The sequence below is a fragment of the Bos taurus genome, chromosome 15 (genome assembly GCF_002263795.3).
Source record: "Bos taurus isolate L1 Dominette 01449 registration number 42190680 breed Hereford chromosome 15, ARS-UCD2.0, whole genome shotgun sequence".
Classification (NCBI taxonomy): domain Eukaryota; kingdom Metazoa; phylum Chordata; class Mammalia; order Artiodactyla; family Bovidae; genus Bos; species Bos taurus.
Genome location: NC_037342.1, coordinates 7,992,379 through 8,016,876, shown reverse-complemented (window position 1 = coordinate 8,016,876; position 24,498 = coordinate 7,992,379). Strand labels below are relative to the sequence as shown.

The following is a 24,498-nucleotide window of genomic DNA, read 5'->3' as shown; positions in this document are numbered from 1 at the left end:
TTAGGACATTAACAAAAGCATGATAAACTGTAAGCAGGATTTTATGGATAGAACTAGAGTCAAGCAATTGCTTTGATATTGGGAATGAGAGACAGGTAAAGAAGATTCTAGGTTTTTAAGACTGACTGCAAGAAAGAATGCTAATTTAGCTTCTGAGTTCATCTTGTGTGAGTACACAGAAAGGCAAGGAAAGTTTTAGCCCCGTTGTCTGAGAAGGCTGAGGAGTGCTGAGAGGCAGTGAAAAATCTACAGCTGGAACCAGGAGAGAGTGTAAAGCTTGATGCCCCTTTGAGAGACTTCTGCACAGCAGCCACACTGCATAGATGAAGGTGGGGTTACCCACTGATGGGTGCTAACAAAAGGTCTAGGAGATCATTAGAGGAGGGCACTGGTTTTTACCTCTAAGACCTCACTGGAAACCTTTCAGAAATTGGGTTTAGTGGAGTGGGAGGGGCTGCTCTCTCTGTCAGAGGAACTTTATGTGCCAGACTTGTTAAAATGAAGATTCTAGAATTTGCTTAGACTCTGCACACTGTAGTGTCTGAGACTGAGGCCTAGAGAATATGTATTTTTGACAACTTCCCCAAGTGATCCTTATATATATCAAAACCTTTAAGAGCCATTGGAATAGAGAAAAATGCCATAGTACTAAATGTTTCTCTTAACCTTTAAAATGCTTTCAAGAGGCAAATGGAACTAGGCTCTGTCTCAGCATTACAAAAGCCTATGGAAAACAGGACCCTTAAAGCTTACACCTCTGTCTCAATCAGTTACAGTTGGGCAGTGGGGAAATACACTTTAAAGTAGTATAATTTAGGCAAGGTATACCAATATCTTCTGAAGGTTTAATTGAGAATTACATGCTTGAGAATTAAGAGAATTAATTAATAATTGAGAGCTTGACTCATTATAAGCAATCAAATTTTCTGTTCAGTTCAGTTCAGTTCAGTCACTCAGTCGTGTCCGACTCTTTGCGACCCCATGAATCGCAGCACGCCAGGCCTCCCTGTCCATCACCAACTCCCGGAGTTCACTCAAACTCACGTCCATAGAGTCGGTGATGGCATCCAGCCATCTCATCCTCTGTCGTCCCCTTTTCCTCCTGCCCCCGATCCCTCCCAGCATCAGAGTCTTTTCCAATGAGTCAACTCTTCGCATGAGGTGGCCAGAGTACTGGAGTTTCAGCTTTAACATCATTCCTTCCAAACAGTTACAATAATCTAAAAACAATTTTTTTTTAGAATTACAAAACAACCCTCAGCAGAGTCTTCTCGTCTAGTGAATCTGTCCATTTAAAAGGCTGTAAAGGAACGTCCCTGGTGGTCCAGTGGTTTTGATTGTGCTCCCAATGTAGGGGGCCCAGTTTAATTCCTGGCTAGGCAACTTGATGCCTCAACTAAAATTGAACATCCCACTTGCCACAGCTAAGTCCTAGCACAGCTGAATAAATAAATACAGAATTTAAAATAAATAAATAAAAGGCTGTAGGTCACTGGTTCAGAGCACAGTGACGCATGTAAGACACCCAGGATAGAACACTCATAAGGAAGACAAAGGAAGCCATGGCTAGGAAGAATAGCTTGATTTTTCTGTTTTTAAGAGAATATGAAGAATACTAAAATGCTAAAAAAGTGAATGAAAACCACCACTCATTTCATCCCCTAAGGATAACTGCATTTTGATGCACAGCCATCTAATCTTATCAGTTGACAGTGGTTCTCAAAAGCTTTCGGTCTCAAAACAACTTACACAATTAAAAAACTTACTGAAGATCTCCAAAGAGCTTTTGTTTGTGTGAATTATATCTATTAATATTTGTGGTATTAGAAATTTAAACTGAGAACATTTTTAAATGTTTATGAATTTATTTAAAATAAAAATAAGTTCATATAACTAAAACATAACAATAGCACTGTGTAGATGTGATTATTCACTCTCATTAACAGTCAACTGTTATTGATAGTAGAAATGATTTTCTCAGTGACGTTATCTTGGGATTTTACAGATGACATTTAAGTGGATTCACCAGGTATTCACTAGGTCAGCAATTAGGAGATGTAGGTTTTAGCCTGACTCTGCCATAATGTTAATTTCTCTTGACCTTCATTTCTACATTATAGAGGTTAGGCCAAGGAAATATGTAGATTTCATTTCAAAATCCAAGCTCATTATATGACTGAAATCATCTGGATGATCACAAGACCCCCAGTATATGGGGATCACTGTTTTCTATAAAACCTAATTAGAAAGTTTATGTGCCTGCCCCCAAGGTCCTAATAGGGTCTCACCTTCCCATTTCTTCCCTCTTCCAAAGGTCATATTTCTAAGACAACATGAGTTGTTTCTCCTCTTCCCCTGAGCTAAGCCACACAGAAGTCTGCTCCTCTGCTGTTCCCATGCACCCCCATGCTATAGTTAGCTCTGTCCCTTAATGATGCTCATTGCCTGGAACTTGAGAACTCACATTATTTTATGTTTCTGCAGATCTCCTAAATATCTGCCATGAAAGTGTCAGTCAGTCATGTCTGACTCACAACCCCATGGTTGTAGCCTTCCAGGCTCTTCTGTTCATGGAATTCTTCAGGCAAGAACACTGGAGGGGGTTGCTATTCCCTTCTCCAGGGGATCTTCCCGACCCGGGGATCAAACCTGGGTCTCCTGCATGGCAGGCAGATTCTTTACCATCTGAGCCACAGGGAAGCCCTAGTATCTGGCATAGTGGAAAGTAAATGACCCTCATACACGTTCCATTAGCTGTCAGAGCAGTGCCTCTCAGGTCCCACCTGCCCCTCCTTCCAGACTGCCTTGAGTGCACTTAGAGACCCACTCCTCTATAATGAGCACAGAAAAGGACCCACGAAGGTGGTGCTCACGGTGTTCCTTTTATATTGATGCCCAACAAAGTAGACGCTCAACAGAGTTGCTGGGTAAATAGATAAAATATACATTTTAACCTTAAAAGACTTTGTTATTCATGTGTTCAGTTCATTTTTATTAGAGTTGCAATATTCTTTCTTTGACATAGCAGCTTTAACTCTACAAGCTCCCATGAGAGATTAGCTTTGAGGCATCCAACAGTCAGACATCCAAGCCAGAAACAGCTCATTTTTGTTGGCAAAAACCTAAGAAAAGGGTGTGTAACTAATTTTAAAAAATCTCCAACCAATGACCAAGAAGCAAATGTGTGTTTATTGCATTATTTATGAGTATTTATGGCAAATTATCTTGGGCAGTTTAGAGGTCTTGCCAGTGACTAATTTTTCTGTAAAATATTTGCCTTACATCCTAATACTGCTCATGTATGTGTTCTTCTGTAGCTTTATTCATAATAACTACCTACTAATTTATTGAATTTGGCATGTTTTATTTATTAAATTCTCTACTGATGAACACTTAGATTGTTGTGATCTGTTTGTTTTTAGCTTTGCTGTTGTGTATGTTACTTCTTTGCTACCCTTTTGACTATATCTTCTACTCCCTCAGAAGTGCATTCCTGCTCTCTTCAGAAGTGAAATTCTTAGCATACAAAAAATATATGTGAGAGATGGCATATGTGTGTGTGTGTGTGTATCATTGTTAAGTGGCCCTTCAGAAAACATTGTATCAGTTTTTATGTGAATTTTTTATTTTGCTTATGATTAAGATGAGTATTGTGAATTTCGCACACTGACCATGTCAAACCTGTGTGAGTTCACTCATTGGCATTAGACAATGTTTAGTATTAGGAATGGGGCTTGTAGACAGATCATCTTCAAAACTATAAGGGAAGAAATGGGCTTTCAGGATAGCGAGCATCATCACCTTACTCTCCAATGCGACAGGAAGCAGGATCCTCAAAATCCTTTTCAAAGGATATTAGAATCTTGTGAACAGAGACTCAATAGGTGACAGTGTTATTTTCACATCTTCTTCAATACACCAAGACAGTAAAAGAAAAAGCATTAGCACCTGGAAAGAAAACTCCACTGTCACAGAATTCTACATTAAATCATCAGAGCTCTGAACTGAGCTGTAACCTGTAGTTACAGATCTCAGTGGAAGAAAATTATAGTTGTTTAAGTCACATGCACAGGCAATTGGAAAGTCGTAACAGATATTACTTTGTGCTGTGTATTTTGACACATTTAATACTATCTGTTCATTTAGTGATATTGTTCTGCGTGTGTTCCCTCACCATCCAATCTCATACAATACTCTAAGCACACTCATATCTGAAATATTATTATAAATTAGTTAGGTTGCCTTTGAAGTATGAGATATATCATTGCAAGAATTACTATATCTTAGACATTTCTATAACTCTGGAATTTGTTTCCTTATGTATCTCTTAATTTATTTTAATGATTCAAGGTAATAAGACAGTATTTATTGGTGGAAATCATTGTTGCTAGAAAATTTGACATTTTAAAAAGTCTACATATTTTTAGAGAAATGGCTCTGCAACTTTCAATTGTATCAGATATCAGATACAATTATTTTTTAATAAATATATCCAGTTTTTATTTGTCAATCATATCTCAATGAAGCTCAGAAAAAAGAACAATCACCTAAGGTTATATTTTTTAAATAACAGTTCCCGACCCCCACTCCCATACCTGAGATTCTAGTGTAAGAAGTCTGAGAGTGGTCCCTGGAAAATGCATTTTTAAAAACTGAATATTCTATAAGTTTCAGGTTTATAGCATAGTGATATAATAGTTTTGTACATTATACTCCATTTAAAGTGATTATGAAATAATGGCTATTTGCCCCTGTGCTGTACAGTGTATCCTTGTTGCTTATTTATTTTATACAAAGTAATTTTTATCCATTAGTCCCGACCCCTGTTTGACCCCTCTCCCATTTCCTCTTCCCACTGATAACAGCTATTTGTTCTCTGTACCTGTGAGTCTGTTTCTGTTTTGTTATATTCATTTGTTGTTTTTTTTTCCTAAGATTCCATATATAAATGATAGTAAAGAGTATTTTTCTTTTTATGAATATCAGATCAAGATACAGCAGATTATATCAGATCAAATGAGTATATTGACCGGAAGATTTCTGTGAAAAACTAACGTTCTTTCTACGTCAGGTCCTCAGAGTCTCATTATCGGAAGTCTTTGTGACTTGGCGGCACCCTCTCCTTGCCCCTACACCTTGTCAGCCAACACACCCACGTGCAGCACACACGCGCATGGCTCCTCTGTAGTGTGAAACTCTGTCCTTCTTGGGCTGCGTCCACTTCATCAGCTCTTCTTTTAAACCACGTTTAACTGGAAGTGGGATTGTGTGGGCTGGTGGTCCTTAAATCTGCTTGCTGCAGACTCTCCTAGCCAAGTTCTTGAAAGTACAGCCTGAGACCCACCTCATGTGAAAAAGACTCCGGGGGCAGGGCCGTAGTTCTCCTCTCTAACCTTTCTGATCTTCAGTAGCCACTTGGAAACCCTGGTTCAGGTGACTGAGCCTCATTCTGGAAGTATGGAGATAAGATCCAGAGTTTTGTTCCAACAGAGAAATGTAATCATCATGTTACACTGTTGCTTTGAGAGCATGCGAATGCAAATACTGCTGATGCCTCTTTGCAGATCAAGTGTTGGGACCTCAGGCAGGGAGGACGGGGTACCTTGAATCTTTGAAAGGACTCATCATGTAAAAAAAAGAGTCCAGATCAGGAGTCCCCAGCCTCCAGGCCACAGACTGGTACCGGGTGGCAACCCGTCAGGAAGGGCTGCACAGCAGGAGGTGAGCGGTAGGCAACCGAGAGAAGCCCCGTCTATGCCTATGTCTGCTCTCCATTGCTCTCATCATCACCTGAGCTCCATCTCCTAACAGACCGGTGGCGGAAATGTAATGTGCTTGAATCGTCCTGAAACTGTTCCTCACCCCCCACCCCCAGTCTGTGGAAAAACTGTCTTCCATGAAGCCAGGCCCTGGTGCTGAAGAGGTTGGAGACTGCAACATCTCCCCGCTCCCCCCCCCACCTTTTTTTTTTTTTTAACTCATTCATTCAGCAAATATTTACTGAGTTACTAGTTAGCATCAGGCATTGTTCATAGAGGTTACATTCAAGAACGACAACAGAGTACCATTCAGACTTAAAACCGGGGAATGTGAAAGTTACCTGGGAGCTGTTTAGAGTGTGTTGCAGGGAAGACCTGGCCTTCAGTGAAACTCAGGAGATTTAAGGTAAACTAGAAGGCTAGAGCTGAGTGAAGATGAGGAAGAATCTTAGCTGGCCCTGAGGAGGGAATGGGCTTGGCATGTTTGCAGAGGAGAAGGCGGGCCAGTGTGACTCAAGCGCAGCAGGTGCATAGCGGCAGGTTCAGGAGCAGCAAGAGAGCCCAGCAGGCGCCTGATTGGGCACAGCGTGGAGGCCGGAGCTGGGAACCAGTTGACGGGTTGGTTTCAGGGAGATCACGTGATCATCAAAACCTTTCAAACCACCCTCTGGTTGCTCTGTGTAGAAGGGATGGCAAGGGGACTGGAGAGGAAAGAAATGCGGAGGATTTAGGAAGTTAGGGGGCCGTTCAGTGCGCTGTGGTAGAGATGATATTGGCTCGGATTCTGGTTGAAGTAGAGATGGCGAGGAGGAGTGTAGTCAGGTCATCAGATGCTGCAGAGTAAAAGCGACTTCGCTGATTAGATGACTTGGTTAGCAGCCTCAGAGGATGGCTTTTCAGTGTTAGCTCAGATTGTTTTAAAGGAGGTCTCATACAAAACTCGGAAATTCTGGCTCCTGTTAAAAAAAGCCAGAGTATCTGCCTACACAAAGACTGAACTCTCATATGGGAACAGATGTCGGAGATGAGTACTGGCTTCCCTTTTAAAGAGCTGCGTATACTGTGGTTTACAAAGACACGTCTTCATGTCTCCCTGACAGTGAGGCTGTTGTTGGTTCCCCTTTATCATCAGCTTATCCTATTGTTTTTCTTATAGCATGCCCACTTAATTTTCCATACCCTGTAGGCCTTTTAATATGTGGAGCTCACATCTGATACTCTGAAATTAAAGTCGCAAGTAAATACATAATGCTTTAACGTACCTGTGAACCCCTGTGGAGCTGAAAAATAGCCTCTTTAGCAGAATACTAACAAATCCTGGCATTCTTTAAAACTAGATTATTTCATTTCTTCTAAGGCAGGTGGTTACTCTTGGGAGCGTTGCCTGGAAACATGAGAAAGGCTTTGTTTGTGCTATCGGTGTGCTCTGGTTACGTGGGTGTGTGCACTTTGTGAAATGCACTTATGCACGCTTCTGTGTGCACACTGTGTGTATTATGCTTCAATTGTAACTGAAAACTAGAATCATTTTTTAAGAGTAGTGTCCAGTGCAAATATCCTTGAGTGTTGTGGTTTTCACAGATTGCCTCTTGCTCTTTCAGCCAAGCCAAAGCCATGTACTCCTGTAAAGCAGAGCACAGCCATGAGCTTTCCTTCCCACAGGGGGCGCTATTCTCCAATGGTAAGTCCCCCCATTCCCTGCGCTAAGGTTACAGTCATGGAAGGACGAAGGAGCAGTCTAAAGTAGAACAGGAGACTCGGGATCCAGCCCAAGCCCTGCCTTTTGTAGCTGTACAAGTAAACACATCAAATTCCTCTGGAACAGATTTCCTCTCCTGTGTCAGAGAGAGAGAGAGTGAAAGTGTTAGTTCCTCAGCGTGTCCGTCTCTTTTCAACCCCTTCGAGTGTGTAACCCACCAGGCTCCTCCACCCATGGGATTCTCCAGGCAGAAATACTGGAAAGGGTAGGCATTCCCTTCTCCAGGGGATCTTCCCGACCGGTGTGATTGGTTATGTGAATGCAAGAGGCATTTCCAGCTTTACAGGTCCCGTGACATTGTTTTGACAGCTTGAGTATATGCATACAATCTGATGTGGATTTTTACCCATTTGTGTGTGTAATTATTTGAAGCTAATGTTGACTGAGTGATATTTATTAATGTATTTTTATCTTTGCCAGTGTACCCATCAGTGGAACCAGGATGGTTGAAGGCAACTTATGAAGGCAAAACAGGACTCGTCCCAGAAAATTATGTTGTCTTCCTCTAATGCTATTTAGTGGACGGCAGTATCTTCATGGTATCCATGGTAACAAGTAATAAGTGATATGATTTTATCTGACACAGATATGAGGATCAGCCCATTAAAATGAAAAATAATCCATTTCTAGACAGTTTCCAAAGCAGACTATGTACCTCTATTAACGGAAAGGGAAAAAATGTTTAAATTGTTTGCCATTCTTTTTATCTTGGGCTGATTTCTTATTTTGAAATAGCTTATCCCCATCCCTTGCTTTTTTTTTTTTTTAATAAGTAACTCTCCACAATGTTTCTCATAACATTTATAAAAATCTCAAATACTGTGTTAAGTACTATATCCCAGAAATTTGGAAACCAGAAATCTGCTATAAGACTTTAAGACCTGCCCTTTACTGTCTGGTATTTTCTGAGAAACCTTGAAATCATTGCTAAAAAAATGTAATTTAAACTGTTCATTTATTATTTTTTCTTAAAAATATAGTGCTTTTATATATGATTGTTTTGCTGGTCCTAAACATTTCAAGGAAATAAGGGTTTTTTTTTAACATAAGTTTATTTGTATTTGTTTACCAAGTAGATGATAATATTCAAAAGCAATAACATATATGGTGTCTGTAAATGAAACCAAGTTAAGTCATACACTGATTCCGCTGTAAACACTCTGTCCAACGTTCCAGATGCCGTCTATGGGCTTAGAGCAGGGATCAGCAGACTACTTCTGCAGAAGCTTGATAGTGAATATTTGGGGCTTGGCAGGACCTGTTGTCTCCATCACACTGTCCATACTACCACTGTAGCGGAAAGCACTCACAGACAACACGTGAATGGGTGTGACTGTGTACCAATACAGCTTTCTTTCAGGACACTGAAATCTGAAATTGTGAATCTGTCATGCCATAAGATATTAAGCTTCTTTGACTTTTAAAAAATCATTTAAAAATAGAAATTTATAGCTGATGTGCCACACAAAAGCAGGTGGCAAGCCGGATTTGCCTTATGGGTCATGGTTTGCTGATCACTGGTTTGGAGGATGTTTAAAACTGTCTGTATTACTTTGAGATTTTATGAAATTTTATTCCATTAACATATAAATACTGACAAGTGATATGCACATATCCTCTGCTAGAATCATTATAATGGTATCACAAATGTATAATTACAATAATAGGAAAATGATACAGCTTAAATTCTACTTGTTATTCTGTAAAGTGTCCAAGGATTTTATTGATACCCTTTTGGCTCCAAATGATAAAGATGATGTATTAAGACAGTGGTTGGAACACTATGCCTTCTAAAGTCTATGATTAGTTGAGCCATAATCTTAACATAAAGGTACAGGATCCTTAAATTATTTTGAAATTATTTCATCATCTTTAGCAGGAATAAAATCATATATAATTTTCCATTATGCCTTTCGATTTACAGCCTTTAATAGAAATTTCACTGTATTTATAGAGCATAGAGATAGGTATTTACTGTCCATTTATATATGCCATAATTATCTGGTCATATGTTGACCACTTCTTCTATTATTTCTATTTAATAATCCTCATATTATTTCTAACATATCTGCATGTGGCAAAGAGCCTTTCTTCTCAAGATTCCCAAAAACTGGTTCTCCGCCATTGATTGCCACAGCACTGACCCCCTTGGCCACAGTATTGTACATGCTACTTCAAAGTTCTTCACTGTATAGACACTCAGGTATTGACTATAACAGTTCTTTTTACATGATATTGATTTGTAATCGCCATCTCTTCTACTTTAAGTTAATGTTTCTAGAGTTAATAGGTTAAATTATATACATACACATACACAACTATGCCTTGGAGCATTTATGCTTTTAAAATTTTAAATGGAATAGTGGATTAGGATTTAAAGGTAAAGAGAATAACAGTAGGCAGAATTACAACCGGAAATAAATATCAGCATGGAAATAAAGAAGTTGAAAATATTTAATGTTGTAAAAATTAGTAATATAATGAAAAAATCTGGTACATTTGTCTCCTTTTTTTTTTTCTTTTTTACCTGCTACTGTTGACTTTTGTACACTATGATTATGTGTCGCTAGAGCTTCTTGACCTCTAGATCCTTGATGGTCCTTAGTAATTGCATTGCTGACATCCTGACTGCCCTCTGCTGGAACAGAGGTAGTCTCCCTAGGGGACCAGGCCCTTCATCCACAACACCCTCGGTTTAACCACCCTTGGTAGCATCTGGCATCCTGCTAAATTAGAGCCTCTTAAGGCAAATTGATTTTCTTTCAAAGACCAACTTGACTCCGAAAAGTGATTCAGAGTCCTACTTCACTTGCTGCTGCAGAGAGAAATCTCAACCTTCATTTTCCTTTAACACGGGCCAGCGTGTTCCTGCCTCTGAGTTGTCTATGAGCTAATTCTACAGATGCTCAGTGAGGAATTAAACCTTTTGCTCTAAAAGTCATGGGCATGAAGCCCCTCTCCTTCCTCATGGTGAGTCATATATTGTGACAGTGCTCGATATGGTCCCTTTTTTGAAACAAGCTGCAAAAGTGCTTGTTCCAATTGTGCTTTTGTTTGAAGTTTTAATCTCACAGATTTGTGAGAATGGTTCTTTTCCCTTCACATTGATTATGTGTGGAAGCAAGTCACGGCCCTATGCTAGCGCTCAAATGACGCTGCTTTGCCCTAGAAATGTTTCCAACAGATAAAAGTATTTATGAACATTGAGAAAACCAGGGCATGTGCTCTGATCACGTGGAATATTCATTTCACCAGAAGGTACATGTCAGTCACTACAAGAAGATCACATTTGAAATGACAACAGTGTTTCAGTAATGAAACCATAGCCTTTCAGAGACTTCATGAAGATACCACAGAACTGCCACATCCACACCTTGGAAACAGGCCAGGTGGGCACCCTAATCACTGCTGACAGTGGGACAAGGAGGGTGAGACTGATGAGTCCAAGTCAGTCAGCTCAGCTGTTAGATGAAGATATCCTTGAGTACAAAACCTTGCTGTGTTTCACAGGTGACTCTTGTACCATATCTGCTGGCTTATAAGCAGTAGTCGGTTAAGTGAAGGCTTTTTGTTTTGTGTAAATGCCTGAGCAGTGAAATGATCTCTGTATCGCTCTGAAGTCTGTGAGGCATGAGTAAGTACCATTTCTCCTTGTTTGACGGGAGTGGTTTTACCCTTGTATGCGCTCTCTGTGCCTCACACTGTGAATGGGTATAACCAGGCATCCCAACAGTGGCTCACCTGATGGCTGTTCCAGGAAGGGTAGAGATTTTTTTTTTTCAAAGCACCTTCCAAACTTTGCAGGTTCTCAAATAGGAAAAGAAGGCAAAGAGACAAAGTGATTTGGGGATTATTTCCTGTTCTGTGGTAATAGCTTTTACTTAGTGTGGCATGCCCCCTAAAAATCCATCATGATGTCAGGAAACTGAATCTGCTCTGCAGTCATGGGAAATAAAACCAGCTAGCCTCCTCACTCCTGGCCTTCTTCAGGTCTGTGCGTGTCTGATGTGCAGGGTCTTAATCACAAGGATGCTGGTTTACAAGGGTCCCTCAGAGCCTTTCTTCAAACCCCTTCCATTTTTAGTATGCCTCCCCCAGATAGATATTTGGCATGCCTTAATCAGCAGTTAGAACCCCTTCTCGATCTGTACTTTGTTGACTGAAGTTAGAGGTGGACTCATTTCAGAACAGGTTTTGTTCTTTAGTTTTACAATGCATTTGTAATTTGCAACTGTTTCTATGACCTAACATCACTGAGTTAGACCCCAAAGTCATGTCATTTGCTAGAGGAAAAAAGTAGAGACTTAATTACTGTCCGGAAGTTATTTTCTTCTTTAGTATAAGTTTCCCACTTTGAGTAGATATTGCTGTTAACTTTTGCCTCCTACCCTGTTTGCTTACCTTCCAAAATCAAAACACTTTTCCCAGAGAATTACTAGCCTATTGAATAGACTTCTGAATAATCTGTATCCTGCCTGTCTCCTGTTAATCCGCAGACACAATTCAGGTATTTGTCAACGACTCTCACACCTCTTCACCACATTCACTGTATCCATTTGTTGTCACCAGTATCTCCCTCCCCCAAATCTATATGGTAGTAACCTTGGACAAATTCACATTTATGAATGGCATGGACTTTTAGAGGATCAGATCAATAAATAGGATTTTTCACTTTTTTTTTTTGGACTGTTGCATTCACTATTTTAAACAAGAAATCTCAAGTACATGGACAGCACTCACAGCAAGCCATAGGCAGAAAACTGATTACATGTTCTCGACCAAAGTTTAGAAGTCATTGTGTGACTTAGGGAGTCTAACAGGTCATCCTCAATCCGTGGTGTTCACAGGAGAGATGCCACGTTCAGAGGTTGGACATTCTTTCTTTGGTGCCATAGGGAGAAATGGAATCTCTGTGTTTTCTGAAGAGTCTCAAAAGGCAGTGCCGTTTACAAGGATCACAAACACACATATCCTCCACCATCCGCGATGGTCACGTCCAGGGCCACGTGAGGACCTCCGGTGTTGGAGGAGGTGCCTACCCCACCTTAGTTAGATGATCACTTTCTCCCCTTTGTACCATTTCTTGACAAGGTTTCCCATGGTCTTTACCCTTCCAGAGCCCAACTTTGCCTTGAATCCATTGCCTCTTAGATTAATAGTGTGCATTGTTTTTTATATGCAGAATGTTGGAGATTGTATGTCTGCCTCTGTATCTTCAGTCATGATTTATGCTTAACAGCTGAGAAGTCATCACAAATTGAGGGCTGTGATTTCAAGAGTCTTTTTGAACTCTAAGCTGAAGCCTTTACAATAAATTGGGAGTGTGGCAGGGAAGATGACTGTTTTGTTTTTTTTTTTTAATTCAAATCCTATTTATATACTATTAAATTTGAGGTACTATAGTTTATATAAAAGTTGAATATTTAGATGATATATTTCAGTATTAGGAATTTGTCTGAAGCCATTATTAACAAATTAAATAATAAGTATGAAAATGATTGTCAGTAAATTATCATATTGAATTTTTTGTTTATTTTGTAGTGTCTTGTATTTATCTGCACTTTGTGTGTATATATATATATATATATACACACACACATATATATACAAACATGTAAATAACTTCATGTTATTCCTTATCTGAATTGCCACAATTTCTTTAATGTATGTTTACACTGTATTTTAAATTACTTTAAAAATAAACTATGTTTAGCACATTTTAATTTAGTCTTTGTATTTGAAAACCCACCATGTTAGAGGGCAGCTGTCTTAGATTCATATAGAGAAAAATCAAAGTTTCAGGTACTGTGAATGGTCATTTTGGGTATGGCTGAATGGAAAAATCATAACGGAATTGATAACTTTTTCCTGATAATTGGATCCTTTCCTGAGCAACTGTAATGTTGGTACTTACTAGTAATGCAGGTACAGGATTTCCCTGGTGACACAGTGGATAAGAATCTGTCTGCCGATAGAGAGGACATAGGTTCAATCCCTGGTCCCGGAAGATTCCAGGTGACTCTGAGCAACTAAGCCTGTGCACTCTAGAGTGTGTGTTCCTCAACAAGAGAAGCCATCTCCATGAGAAGCCCACGAACCACAACAAGACTAGCCCCTGCTTGCTGCAAATAAAGAAAGCCCATGGACAGCAACAAAGACTCAGGGCAACCATAAATAAAAATAAATAAAAATTTTTAAAGTAATAATAATGCAGATGTCTGCAGGAAAAAGAAGCAAATAAATCATAAACAAATTATCAAAAAAAAAAAAAATAGGTATGTAGGCTTACCTGAAATAAAATAAATACATGAAAGTTCACAAGTGTACTCTGAAAGAAGAGCATGCGTGCTCAGTCATGTCCGACTCTTTGTGACCCTATGGACTGTAGCCCTCCAGGTTCCTCTGTCCATGAGATTCTCCAGGCAAGAGTACAGGAGTGGGTTGCCATGCCCTGCTCCAGGGGATCGTCTGACCCAGGGATGGAACTCATGTCTCCTGCAACTCCTGAATTGCAGGCAGATTCTTTAGCACTGAGCACCAGGAAGACGTATCAGCATACACATCATCCTCGTAGATGTTTATTAGTTCTGTGACCCTTTTGGTCATTGTTTAGCTTCCCAGGCAGTGCTAGTGGGAAAGAATCTGCCTGCTAATGCAGGGGAGGCAAGAGACAGGAGTTTGATCCCTGGGTTGATCCCCTGGAGTAGGAGCTATTATTGCCTGGGATGGAGGGGCCTGGCAGGCTACAGTCCTTGAGGCTACAAAGAGTCAGACACAACTGAGCACGTGGTCACTCTGACATCTAGCTAGAAATTTTACTTTTCTCCCTCAAAAAAGAGAATCACATGTTTAATTTTTGGTGCTAAGTGGATTATTAGATTGTAACAAATCACATTGCAAAAACTAAGCCTGATGGGTTAGTAACAGAGTCATTGGGCATACAACCTGATTTGTTTAAATTTCTTCCATGTCAAGAGGAGAAGCAATAAAGTCATGACAAAGATCTGTTGGAATAAAAAGATAATGTGAATAAATTCCCATATGATTAAGCAGAAAAGGACTGTAGGATAGGTATTACAGATCATTGTGGATCAGCTACTGTTTGAGAGTGTTAGGTTAGAAGAAACTGACCTAGATGGAATCTCTTATAACTGATATTTTAGAAATAATTTTTTTAAAGTATTTTATATATATATATATATATATATATGTATATATCCTAACAGGCAAATCTGGAATGCTTTAAACATCAAAATAAGTCGTGTAGCATTGGCTAATTGGATTATAACCCAAAGTGTAAAATGTCCATAACCACACTGATGCAAGGAAATGGCAATAAATTTCATTTATATAAATGAATGTAAAATAGAGAAGAGACAAATATTCTGTACAGAAGAATTTCAACTAACAATTGATATTTTATTATTTTTTCCTGTAGGGATTTGAGTTAAACCTTTCCCCACTTGAGGATGAGCTAGGCCTAATGACTAGCTTCTAAAAATAGAGTTCAGAAAAATTATTGTACCTTTACAGAGAAGGCTGACAGACAAGATCTTAACCAAGTGATAAAAATTATCATCATGGATATTGTGCAGTTGTCTTGTAACCTTTAAGATAATGTGACAGGAAGAGCATATCACCTCTGTGGTTTTCTTTCCCCAAACCCATAACTCCAGTCTAATCATCTGAAAAATGTCAGGCACATCCGGATGGGGAACGTTTTACAGGATGGTACTAGGTCAGTACGTCTCAAGATTGTCAAAGTCTTGAAAAATAAGGTAATACTGAGAAAGAGTCACAGATCAGAGGGAGACTTGGAAGACTAGACCCCTGGATTGCATTCTAGAAAGGAAAGAAGATATAAGTGGAAAAAGTGATGATGTCCAAAGAAAATCCAAAGTTTAGTTAATGTAAAAAATGAAAACAGTACCAGAAAGTAGCCACAAGACAGCGACATGAACTGGGGGTACCTTATTTCCTTTGTGGAATTTAAGTTGCTTTTGTTCAAGACAAATACTTTCCTTGTTTACCCCTTCTAAATTGGGATCTGTGTGTGGGACATGTTGCCTGTTCATCACTGAATCCAGGCACTAGATCAGAGCTTGGTCTACAGTAGGGTCAGCCCCTTTCATTAAATGAATGAATCTACTAATAAACATTTCTAGAGTTTAGAGAATCCACCTGTGTTGCTCTTGTGTCTGTGTCTCCTTGCCCAGGAGTAATGGGATTCATTCTTTAACATCTGCTAAATGCATGGTTCTACCCTGAAGTTATTTATATATTAATGGAGAAAACATACCCTTCCTCGTGATCATTATATAATGTTCTTAAGTATAGAGATTATACAAGACTTGATCTTCTTTGAAGGGAAAGGCTACCCACTCCAGTATTCTGGCCTGGAGAATTCCATGGACTATACATACAGTCCATGGGGTCACAAAGAGTCAGACACGACTGAGCAACTTTCACTTTCACATCCATACATGACTACTGGAAAAACCATAGCTTTGACTAGACGGACCTTTGTTGGCAAAGTAATGTCTCTGTTCTTCTGATAGACCTGCAAATACTTGAATTAAGCTGGATGATTTGGCAGTGATGTGGAAGTGCTCGATTTTCTAAACCATTCCATACAAAATAACTCCAAAATTTGAAAACTAAGCTATGCCAAACTTAAAATTGAATTTCTTGAGCCAGAGAAGTTGAGTTCTTAAAACTGAAAAACACAGCAGTTCTTCGTATTTAAAAAAAAAGACAATGTAGATGAGAACATTTGAAGAGGTGTCCCCTCTTCATATGGAACACCCTTGGGAACACAAGTTCCCAAAATACTAATTGAATACTTACTTACAAATGCTGTTTCTGGGTATTTCATGTCAATGAGCCAAGCATGGCATTCAGCAGGGCTCTGCTGGTTGATAGAAATAAGTTACCTGAAACTTTCTACCTTTCCAAATTACCAGGAGCTGGTCTACTAAAGAAGATTCCCTTGGTCAGCCTGGGCTAGAGAAAGGAAAATAATAACATATTTCCCAATACTCATTATGGATTTTGATATCACTGAGTCACGTATCTACAGACAAGCTTATTTTTCACAGATTGAGTGCATTGTATGTTGCCTTAGCAATTACAGTTCAAATGTCTCCCAAGCATTTTTGGAGCAACAAAAGCAGAAATATTTCTTCAATAATTCATGTTTGGAAGCCAGTATGTTAAACACGTGAGCCTAGCTACTAGTGGGTACATCTCCATGTGTTCCCACATCCAGGCCCACAGCCTTTGGCATCTAGAATCCTTGAGGCTTTTGAGAACAAGATTTAGAAATGAGTCAGAATCTCTCATATCACTAATTAGAAAACTGAGGGCCATGTCAGTATGTTTTCAGTGGAATCCTGGAATCCTCTGCTGTGATCTGACCACTAATTTTTAGATGTGTGGGGAGGACAGTTTCTTATATGCTTTGACCTTTGAAAAGTCTTAACTTTATCTGGAAAGGATATCCTCTGATGAAGGGGATGTCTTCTCTGAGGGGTACACATGCAACGGGAAGGCAAAAGATAATATTCACTAGCATTGGCTATTATAAAAGGAAGAAAAAAAATTATTTTTGGTGTTCAAGAATTTCTGAAAAGTAGATATAAAATATCTAGCCCAGTGCCTTGAACCTAATAGATATTACTGGATACTAATTATTATTAAATTAGGCATATGACGATTTTGCAACTTTCTGATGTAAATGGCAGAAGAACCAGTGAAACCTTAAATTGTAATAATAGACATTAAACAATGGCACCAAAAACATGGTACATAACCAGAAGCCCATACTGTCTCATGATCCTCTCATCCTTCCAACTAATAGACACAGACATTGGATGTCTTTTTTTTTTTTTTTAAAGAAAACTGAGACTAAAAGGTTATTTTCTCCAACTTCCCAAAGGTCAGATAGTTGATAGTGGTAGCCTGGACTCAAGCCCACGTGTCTGCTTTGAAATCCAGTACTCTTTACAATCACCGTGTTGTTGTGTAGTCACTAAGTCATGTCTGACTCTTTCTGGACTCCAGGGACTGTAGCCCGCCAGGTTCCTCTGTCGGTTTCCTCTTCCAGGAGATCGTCTTGACCCAGGGGTCCAACCCGGTCTCCTGTGCGTCTCCTGCATTGCAGGCAGATTCCATACAGCTGAAACACCAAGAACGACACTTAGTGGGGTGTGGTAAAAACTCACCGACCACTGCATTTGAAAGAGGTCTTTGGCAAACTCAACCTTACCCAGAAGAAAACTGAAGATGGTGAGAGGATTCAAGCCCTGTTCTCTGACAGTTGTTTTAGACCAGAGAATTGCTACTCCATGTGTAACCTTGAAACCATCCAAGAGCTGTTTAGAGATGTAGACCCTCAGGCTTTCTGAAGCAGCATCTGATTGTAATAAGATTTCGAGTGCTTTTGTATAAACACTACACTTGAAAAGCACTGATTTATTGAAAGTTTGATGAGGCTTTCAGGGAGATCCAAGAGCAAGAAAGAGAGCTTATGTCTTATTATTCTAAAGGCCAAAGATAGGACCCCTTGGAAGAAGTCACAAAAATTGATGCAAAGCTTTTTTAAAAGTAGTTTTATCACTAACACTTCAAGGAATGAACTCAAAGCACAGCTTTCCTCATAGTGTTTAAGTGCATCCGGATGACTCACCATTTGTCAGGGCTTCACAAAGAAAACCAGAAAAATGAGAATTTAGACAAGGCTCCTCTGTCCATGGGATTTTCAAGGTAAGAATACTGGAGTGGGTTGCCATTTCCTTCAGGGGACCTTCCTGATCCAGGGATCAAACCTCCATCTTCTGCAATAGCAGGCAAATTTGATACCCCTGAGCCATCTGGGAGCCCCATATATGCACTACACTGTATACAATAGATGACTAACGACTGCCGACTGTACAGCCCGGGGAGTCCTGCTCAGGACCAAATGGGAAGGGAATCCAAGGAAGAGGGGTATGTGTATATGTGTAGCTGATTCACTTTGCTATAAAACAGAAACGAACATAACATTGTAAAGCAGCTGAACACCACCACCAACAAAGAGTTGAGTGGGGTTTCTCCCATTCAAGATTAAAGGGAGATGGTGGGAGGACAGGAAAAGGTACAGACGAGCAGAGCTGATTTCATGAGGAGGGCCAATCTGGAGCGGCAGGAAGGCTTTAGGGAGAGGGATGTGATCAGATTAGCTTTACGGAGACCAGAATGCAGGGTGAGCTTGTGTTTGAGCGTGTGTATCAGGCCCTGCAAGCTGAGGAGGCAATGTTACCTCAACCCCGAAAGACAAACAGGGTCAGTCCAAGGAAATGATTCATTCCAGAGGTCGAAGTGACATGACATGGCCATTGTTTGAATGAGTAATTCAGGGGATTCAAATGTGGCTCAGATGTCTGTAGGGTACTGGGGAAGGAACAGCAATACCAGCAATGGGCAAAGCTATCAGTGCTGAAAGAAACAGCCAAAAACCCTGGGCACCGTGAGTGGTGGCAGTGGGTGACAGGCTCACCTGAGAGCCCTCCAGGCGCTGACTAGCGGCAATGCTGAAAAGATTGACTGCTTAGTGCAGCCCACAAAATCAGGGGCTTTAACGGGAATTTAAAGGATAGGATTCCTGGATTGCGGGGGTGGCGCGGGGGGAGGCTGTGAACTCCCTAGGCTGTCAGTATATGCACTTTTTCTCTCTCAGCAAGAGGGTCCATAGTTATGATTAAACTCTCAAATTTCAGAATTAAGTTGATCTACCTTCTCCAGTATCAAGAATACCAAATGCTGCTGCATACATGGACGCTAACATTTGTGACCAGCGTGTCTGTCAGACCAGGGATTGACCCTGAAGGTGGGAGTGGAGTTTGAGTGGGGACACCTTGACCCAAGGAATGAGGCTCTGTTGACTAAGCTTGAAAGCTCATGCCAGCCAAATGCTGCAGCTGCTTGATGAGGAAATGCTGGGACCACAGCACACATCGAGGGGGATGGTCCTAAAGGGGCCAGAGGCAGCTGCAGGGGGTTTAGACCCCAGCTTCAGCCTGTTGCCTGGGGCCAAGTTATGACCTAGAAGCTGAGGAGGTGGCCTTTCTTCTAATTTGGGAACTCATGAGATCCTTATGCCAGAAGGAATTTTCTGGTCCTTGCAGAGCAGAGGGCCTTCACACTCTATCCCTGATGGTGGGCGTCTCGGGACTCCTGGGGCAGACCAGTCTTCCCTCTCCCCAGGGGGTGTTGAGTGGTGTGAAACACAAAACTCAGGGGTTGTAGAGTGAGTGAAACTGCTGAAGGTGGCGGAGGATTTTATTTTTCATTTTGTCATAGCAATGTTTATGAAGTTTGGCTTTGATATTTTAGCCATTTTTCCCTAATATATGTTAAAAAGAGATATATAGTTATCAGGTCTTTTTAGGTGAGAAACATTGCCTTAAATAAACCAATACCTCTTATAATGGATGCTTTAAAAGAGTTGCTTTTCTTAGTGATAATAAAACTTGATTCATGGAAATAGTGGGGAATTGCTTAAGGACCATCTGGCCTCTACCTTCTGCCTGTTAAAACCACAAGGGCCAGGGGAAAGGAGAGGCAGGAAGAATCAAAATTCCAAACTGTGCTTGGCGACTGTAGTAATAGTCTTCCAGAAGTGGCAGATGGTCTTCACTGCCCATGTCCTCTCCACCCTTCCAGAGCTGGAGCAGGTCACTCTCCTCCTGAATCTAGGCTGGCTGTGACGAGTAGAACGTGGTACAAGTGCTGTCCAGTTCTGGGCCAGCTTAGGGACGCTAGCCCCTCACTGCGCTGTGAAGAAGCTGAGACTAATACAAGCAATTATTTGAAGCCACAGAAATAGGATGTAAGGAGTAGCATTGTCGCGTGCTCCAGCCCTGAAGCCAGCTCTGTGTGGCCCAGACAACTCCTGTGAACACAACAACACACTTGTTCAAGTTCTGACACATAAAAGCAGAACAAATAATGAATTCTTTTAAGTCACCAAATTTTGGCACAATCTATGTAGCATGGAAACAATAATTATGGGACCATATAGATCATTGACTGAAGAAGGCAATGGCAACCCACTCCAGTACTCTTGCCTGGAAAATCCCATGGACAGAGGATCCTCGTAGGCTACAGTCCACGGGGTCGCAAAGGGCCGGACATGACTGAGCAACTTCACTTTCACTTTCATAGATCACTGAAACAATAATTATGGAACCATGTAGATCACTGAACCAATAATTATAGGACCATGTAGATCATTGAAACAATACTTATGGGACCAAAGCACTGGGAATCCTGAGTTCCTGGGCTTTGTAGCTGAGTATGGTGAACACCGTCAGTTCCTAGCACTCTCAAAGTCCTCCTTTCTCTCACAGTAATAGGAACCCCATTTTTTAGCTTGTGAAATGGTAGCTCAAAAGAAAATTACATTTTCCAGCCTCCTTTGGTGTTATGAGTCGCTGTGCGATTAAGTTCCAACAAAGCAGTAAGAGAATAAATAATTACATCTTCCTTCTTGGCTCTTAAAGACAGGAGACAATCTCTTCTTCACTCTGTCCCTGCATCCTGCTTCTTGAAAGATGAGTGCTTTTGTGCCACCCAGGGAGTGTGGCTGGAGCAACAAGATAAAAGTCAGAGTCCCCTCATGACTTCATGGAGCAGAACCGCCATCGTCCTAGACCACCTGCTTGTTACCCGAAAGAGAAACTTCTTTCTTTCAAAGCCTCTGTTGCATTTGTATGCTAACAAATACATTCATTTTCTGCTCGCCTACAGACCTTGGAAGCAGTGATACCAGGAAGAGGAACACAGGGCAATAAACCCAGGGGCTTCGCTAGTAGCTTTCCAGGAGGTCAAAGGGCAGCCAAGGGAATAACTGGAAGTAGGCATGATTGGCTCAGAGAAGGCAATGGCACCCCACTCCAGTACTCTTGCATGGAGAATCCCATGGACAGAGGAGCCTGGTGGGCTGCAGTCCATGGGGTCGCTAAGAGTTGGACACGACTGAGTGACTTCACTTTCACTTTTCACTTTCATGCATTGGAGAAGGAAATGGCAACCCACTCCAGTGTTCTTGCCTGGAGAATCCCAGGGACAGAGGTGCCTGGTGGGCTTCCATCTATGGGGTTGCACAGAGTCGGACACGACTGAAGCGACTTAGCAGCAGCAGCAGCAGCAGGCATGATTGGCTACTTAGCTTGGGGAGTTAGTTACTAGAACCTGTAATCCTCATATGTAAACAAAAGCCATGTCCTCCAGCTGAGTATATATAGCTTCTGTGCGTGCATGCTAAGTCACTTCAGCTATGTCCAACTCTTTGCGACCCATTGGACTGTAGCCCAGCATGATCCTCTGTCCAAGGGATTCTCCAGGAAGGAATACTGGAGTGTGTTTCTATGCCCTCTCCTGGGGATCTTCCTGATCCAGGGATTGAACCCTTGTCTCTTGGGTCTCCTGCGTTGGCAAGCGGGTTCTGAATCAGGTGACCTGAATCACGTTTTCATCACAGAGTATACCATCTGGGTTGTATCTCTCTGTTAGCTATTTGTGAGTCACTAGACTGTGAGCCCACGGAGAAGGTAATGGCACCCCACTCCAGTACCCTTGCCTGGAAAATCCCATGGATGGAGGAGCCTGGTAGGCTCCAGTCCATGGGGTCGCAGAGTCGGACACGACTGAGCGACTTCACTTTCACTTTTCACTTTCATGCAATGGAGAAGGAAATGGCAACCCACTCCAGTATTCTTGCCTGGAGAATCCCAGGGACAGAGGAGCCTAGTGGGCTGCCGTCTATGGGGTCACACAGAGTCAGACATGACTGAAGCGACTTAGCAGCAGCAGCAGCAGACTGTGAGCCCCAGGAAACCACGTTCTCTGAGTCCAGGGAAGGAGCACTGTGTAAGTGGCCTACCTAAATCTGATCTTCCTCCATGCTAATGGAGCTTAAATTTCCTTTAAGGAGACAGTGGGCTTCCCTGGTACCTCAGCTGGTAAAGAATCTGCCTGCAATGCAGGAAACCTTGGTTCAATTCATGGCTTGAGAAGATCCCCTGGAGAAGGGATTGGCTACCCACTCCAGTATTCTTGGGCTTCCCTGGTGGCTCAGATGGTAAAGAATCCATCTGCAATGCAGGACACTTGGATTTGATCCCTGGGTTAGGAAGATCCCCTGAAGGAGGGCATGGCAACCCACTCCAGGATTCTTGCCTGGAGAATCCCATGGACAGAGGAGCCTGGCAGGCTACAGTCCATGGGGTCGCAAAGAGTCAAACACGACTGAATGACTAAGCACAGCACAGCAAGGAGACTATCTGATACAGTTTCTGCCACTAATACATAAATAAAAGTTATAAATGGGGAGTTTCTATGCAGGTTTCAGTTTTATTTGATTTGATTTGATTTGATTAAGTGCTACACCCTTTTTCATTGTGATTTCTCTTCTTATTCTTCCTGCCTGGAAATTGGATGAGGGCCTGGAGGTGAAGCAACAATTTTGTGGCCCTACAGGTGAAAGCAAGAAAGAGCCTGGGTCATTTATGTTATTGTGGAATATAACTGCAAATTGTGCTGTTTTGTGAGGAAAAAAACCATATTGGTTAAGCAGTGTAGTTGAGTTTCAGCTACAGTCAGCCAAATCGAATACCTTCTTCCTCCTCATTCTGCTAAACCATTTGCAGAACTGAAGAATATCAATCATGAAGAAATGCTGTGCTTAACATACCTGGTGGCTGAGTACTGCTAATTTCACCTGCATTTTTGAAGGAACCAGGAACCTTGATATAAAAGGCTCAACGTTTGTGAGATATGACTTACGATGCATATGTATGGTTGATGAATGTACCCATTTCAGACCATCACTGTGTTATGTTTCTCTCCCCATTTACATGTTGAGTAACTGAAATCACCAATCCAATTATGTCATATAGATTTGCAAACTAACCTTTAAAATTAGTATTTTGTTAATAATGATGAGTTTTATTTGTGATTCCATTCCGGGAGTTGGTGATGGACAGGGAGGCCTGGCGTGCTGCAATTCATGGGGTTGCAAAGAGTCGGACACGACTGAGCGACTGATCTGATCTGATCTGATCTGATGATGAATCTGCTTTAAAAGTTATGTATTACAGCAAATGGCCCATAGGAACACTTTTCACCTAGATAGTGTTCATTCTCTATTATAAATGTTTTCTCTGTATTCACCTCTAAGTACTTTCCGGAGGGATGCTCTACTGCAGATGGACAGAATAGACTTGTGACAGAAAGGCCGGGGAAAACGTTCAAGTCAGAAAAGGTAGACTTGGGAAAAGAGGGAGAAGGGAGAATGAAGAGAAAACTTAGGGATTGCGGAGTGACAGAGCTGATTGTCTCTGGACAGAGGATGCTGCCACTTATGTCTGAAGACTGTTATAAAATGCTGAGTACACAGGGAGGCATGGAATAAACAGGAGACCTTTTCAGCTGGTAAAGAATCTGCCTGCAGTGCGGAGACCTGGGTTTGATCCCTGGGTTGGGAAGATCCCCTGGAGAAGGAAAAGGCTACCCACTCCAGTGTTCTGGCCTGGAGAATTGCACGGACTGTATAGTCCAAGGGGTCACAACGAGTTGGACACGACTGAGCAACTTTCACTTCACTTCACCTCACTTCACTTTCATGCTGTTACCAGTTAGAGTTCTTGGCCTCCCCCAGTTAATAGAAATTGGCTAGAGGCCAGACAAGAAACTCATGCTGGGCTGGTGGGGGCCCTGCCCCGACAAGCAGGGTGCAGCCAGAACAAAACCAGGTTCCCTAGGTGCCCCCTTCCTGCAGGTGAAAGTAGAGTGAAGGTAGGATAGCCCAGGGGTTGGGCCAGAGGACTGGCTTGTTTTTGCCCACCCCTTAGATGGTGTGTGTGCAGGGGGCGTGTCAGTATCCTGCTTTTGCTCCCAACACCCTGTTTTTGACCCCAGGCTCCTCAAAAGTGGAAGCTG

At 41.4% G+C, this 24,498-nt stretch overlaps 1 protein-coding gene across 4 annotated transcripts in view; it reads left to right on the top strand.

The window, feature by feature from the left end:
- ARHGAP42 (Rho GTPase activating protein 42) overlaps nt 1–13,240 on the top strand; it is a 348,023-nt gene extending 334,783 nt beyond the window's left edge. For all 4 annotated transcript variants that reach the window (XM_003586932.6, XM_059875064.1, XM_059875065.1 and 1 more), the window contains 2 exons: nt 7,361–7,440; nt 7,939–13,240. In XM_003586932.6, the coding sequence (XP_003586980.1) occupies nt 7,361–7,440; nt 7,939–8,027 (169 nt within the window). In that variant the 3' untranslated portion in view covers nt 8,028–13,240. The remainder of the gene's footprint in view (nt 1–7,360; nt 7,441–7,938) is intronic.
- Nucleotides 13,241–24,498: the final 11,258 nt, after the last annotated feature.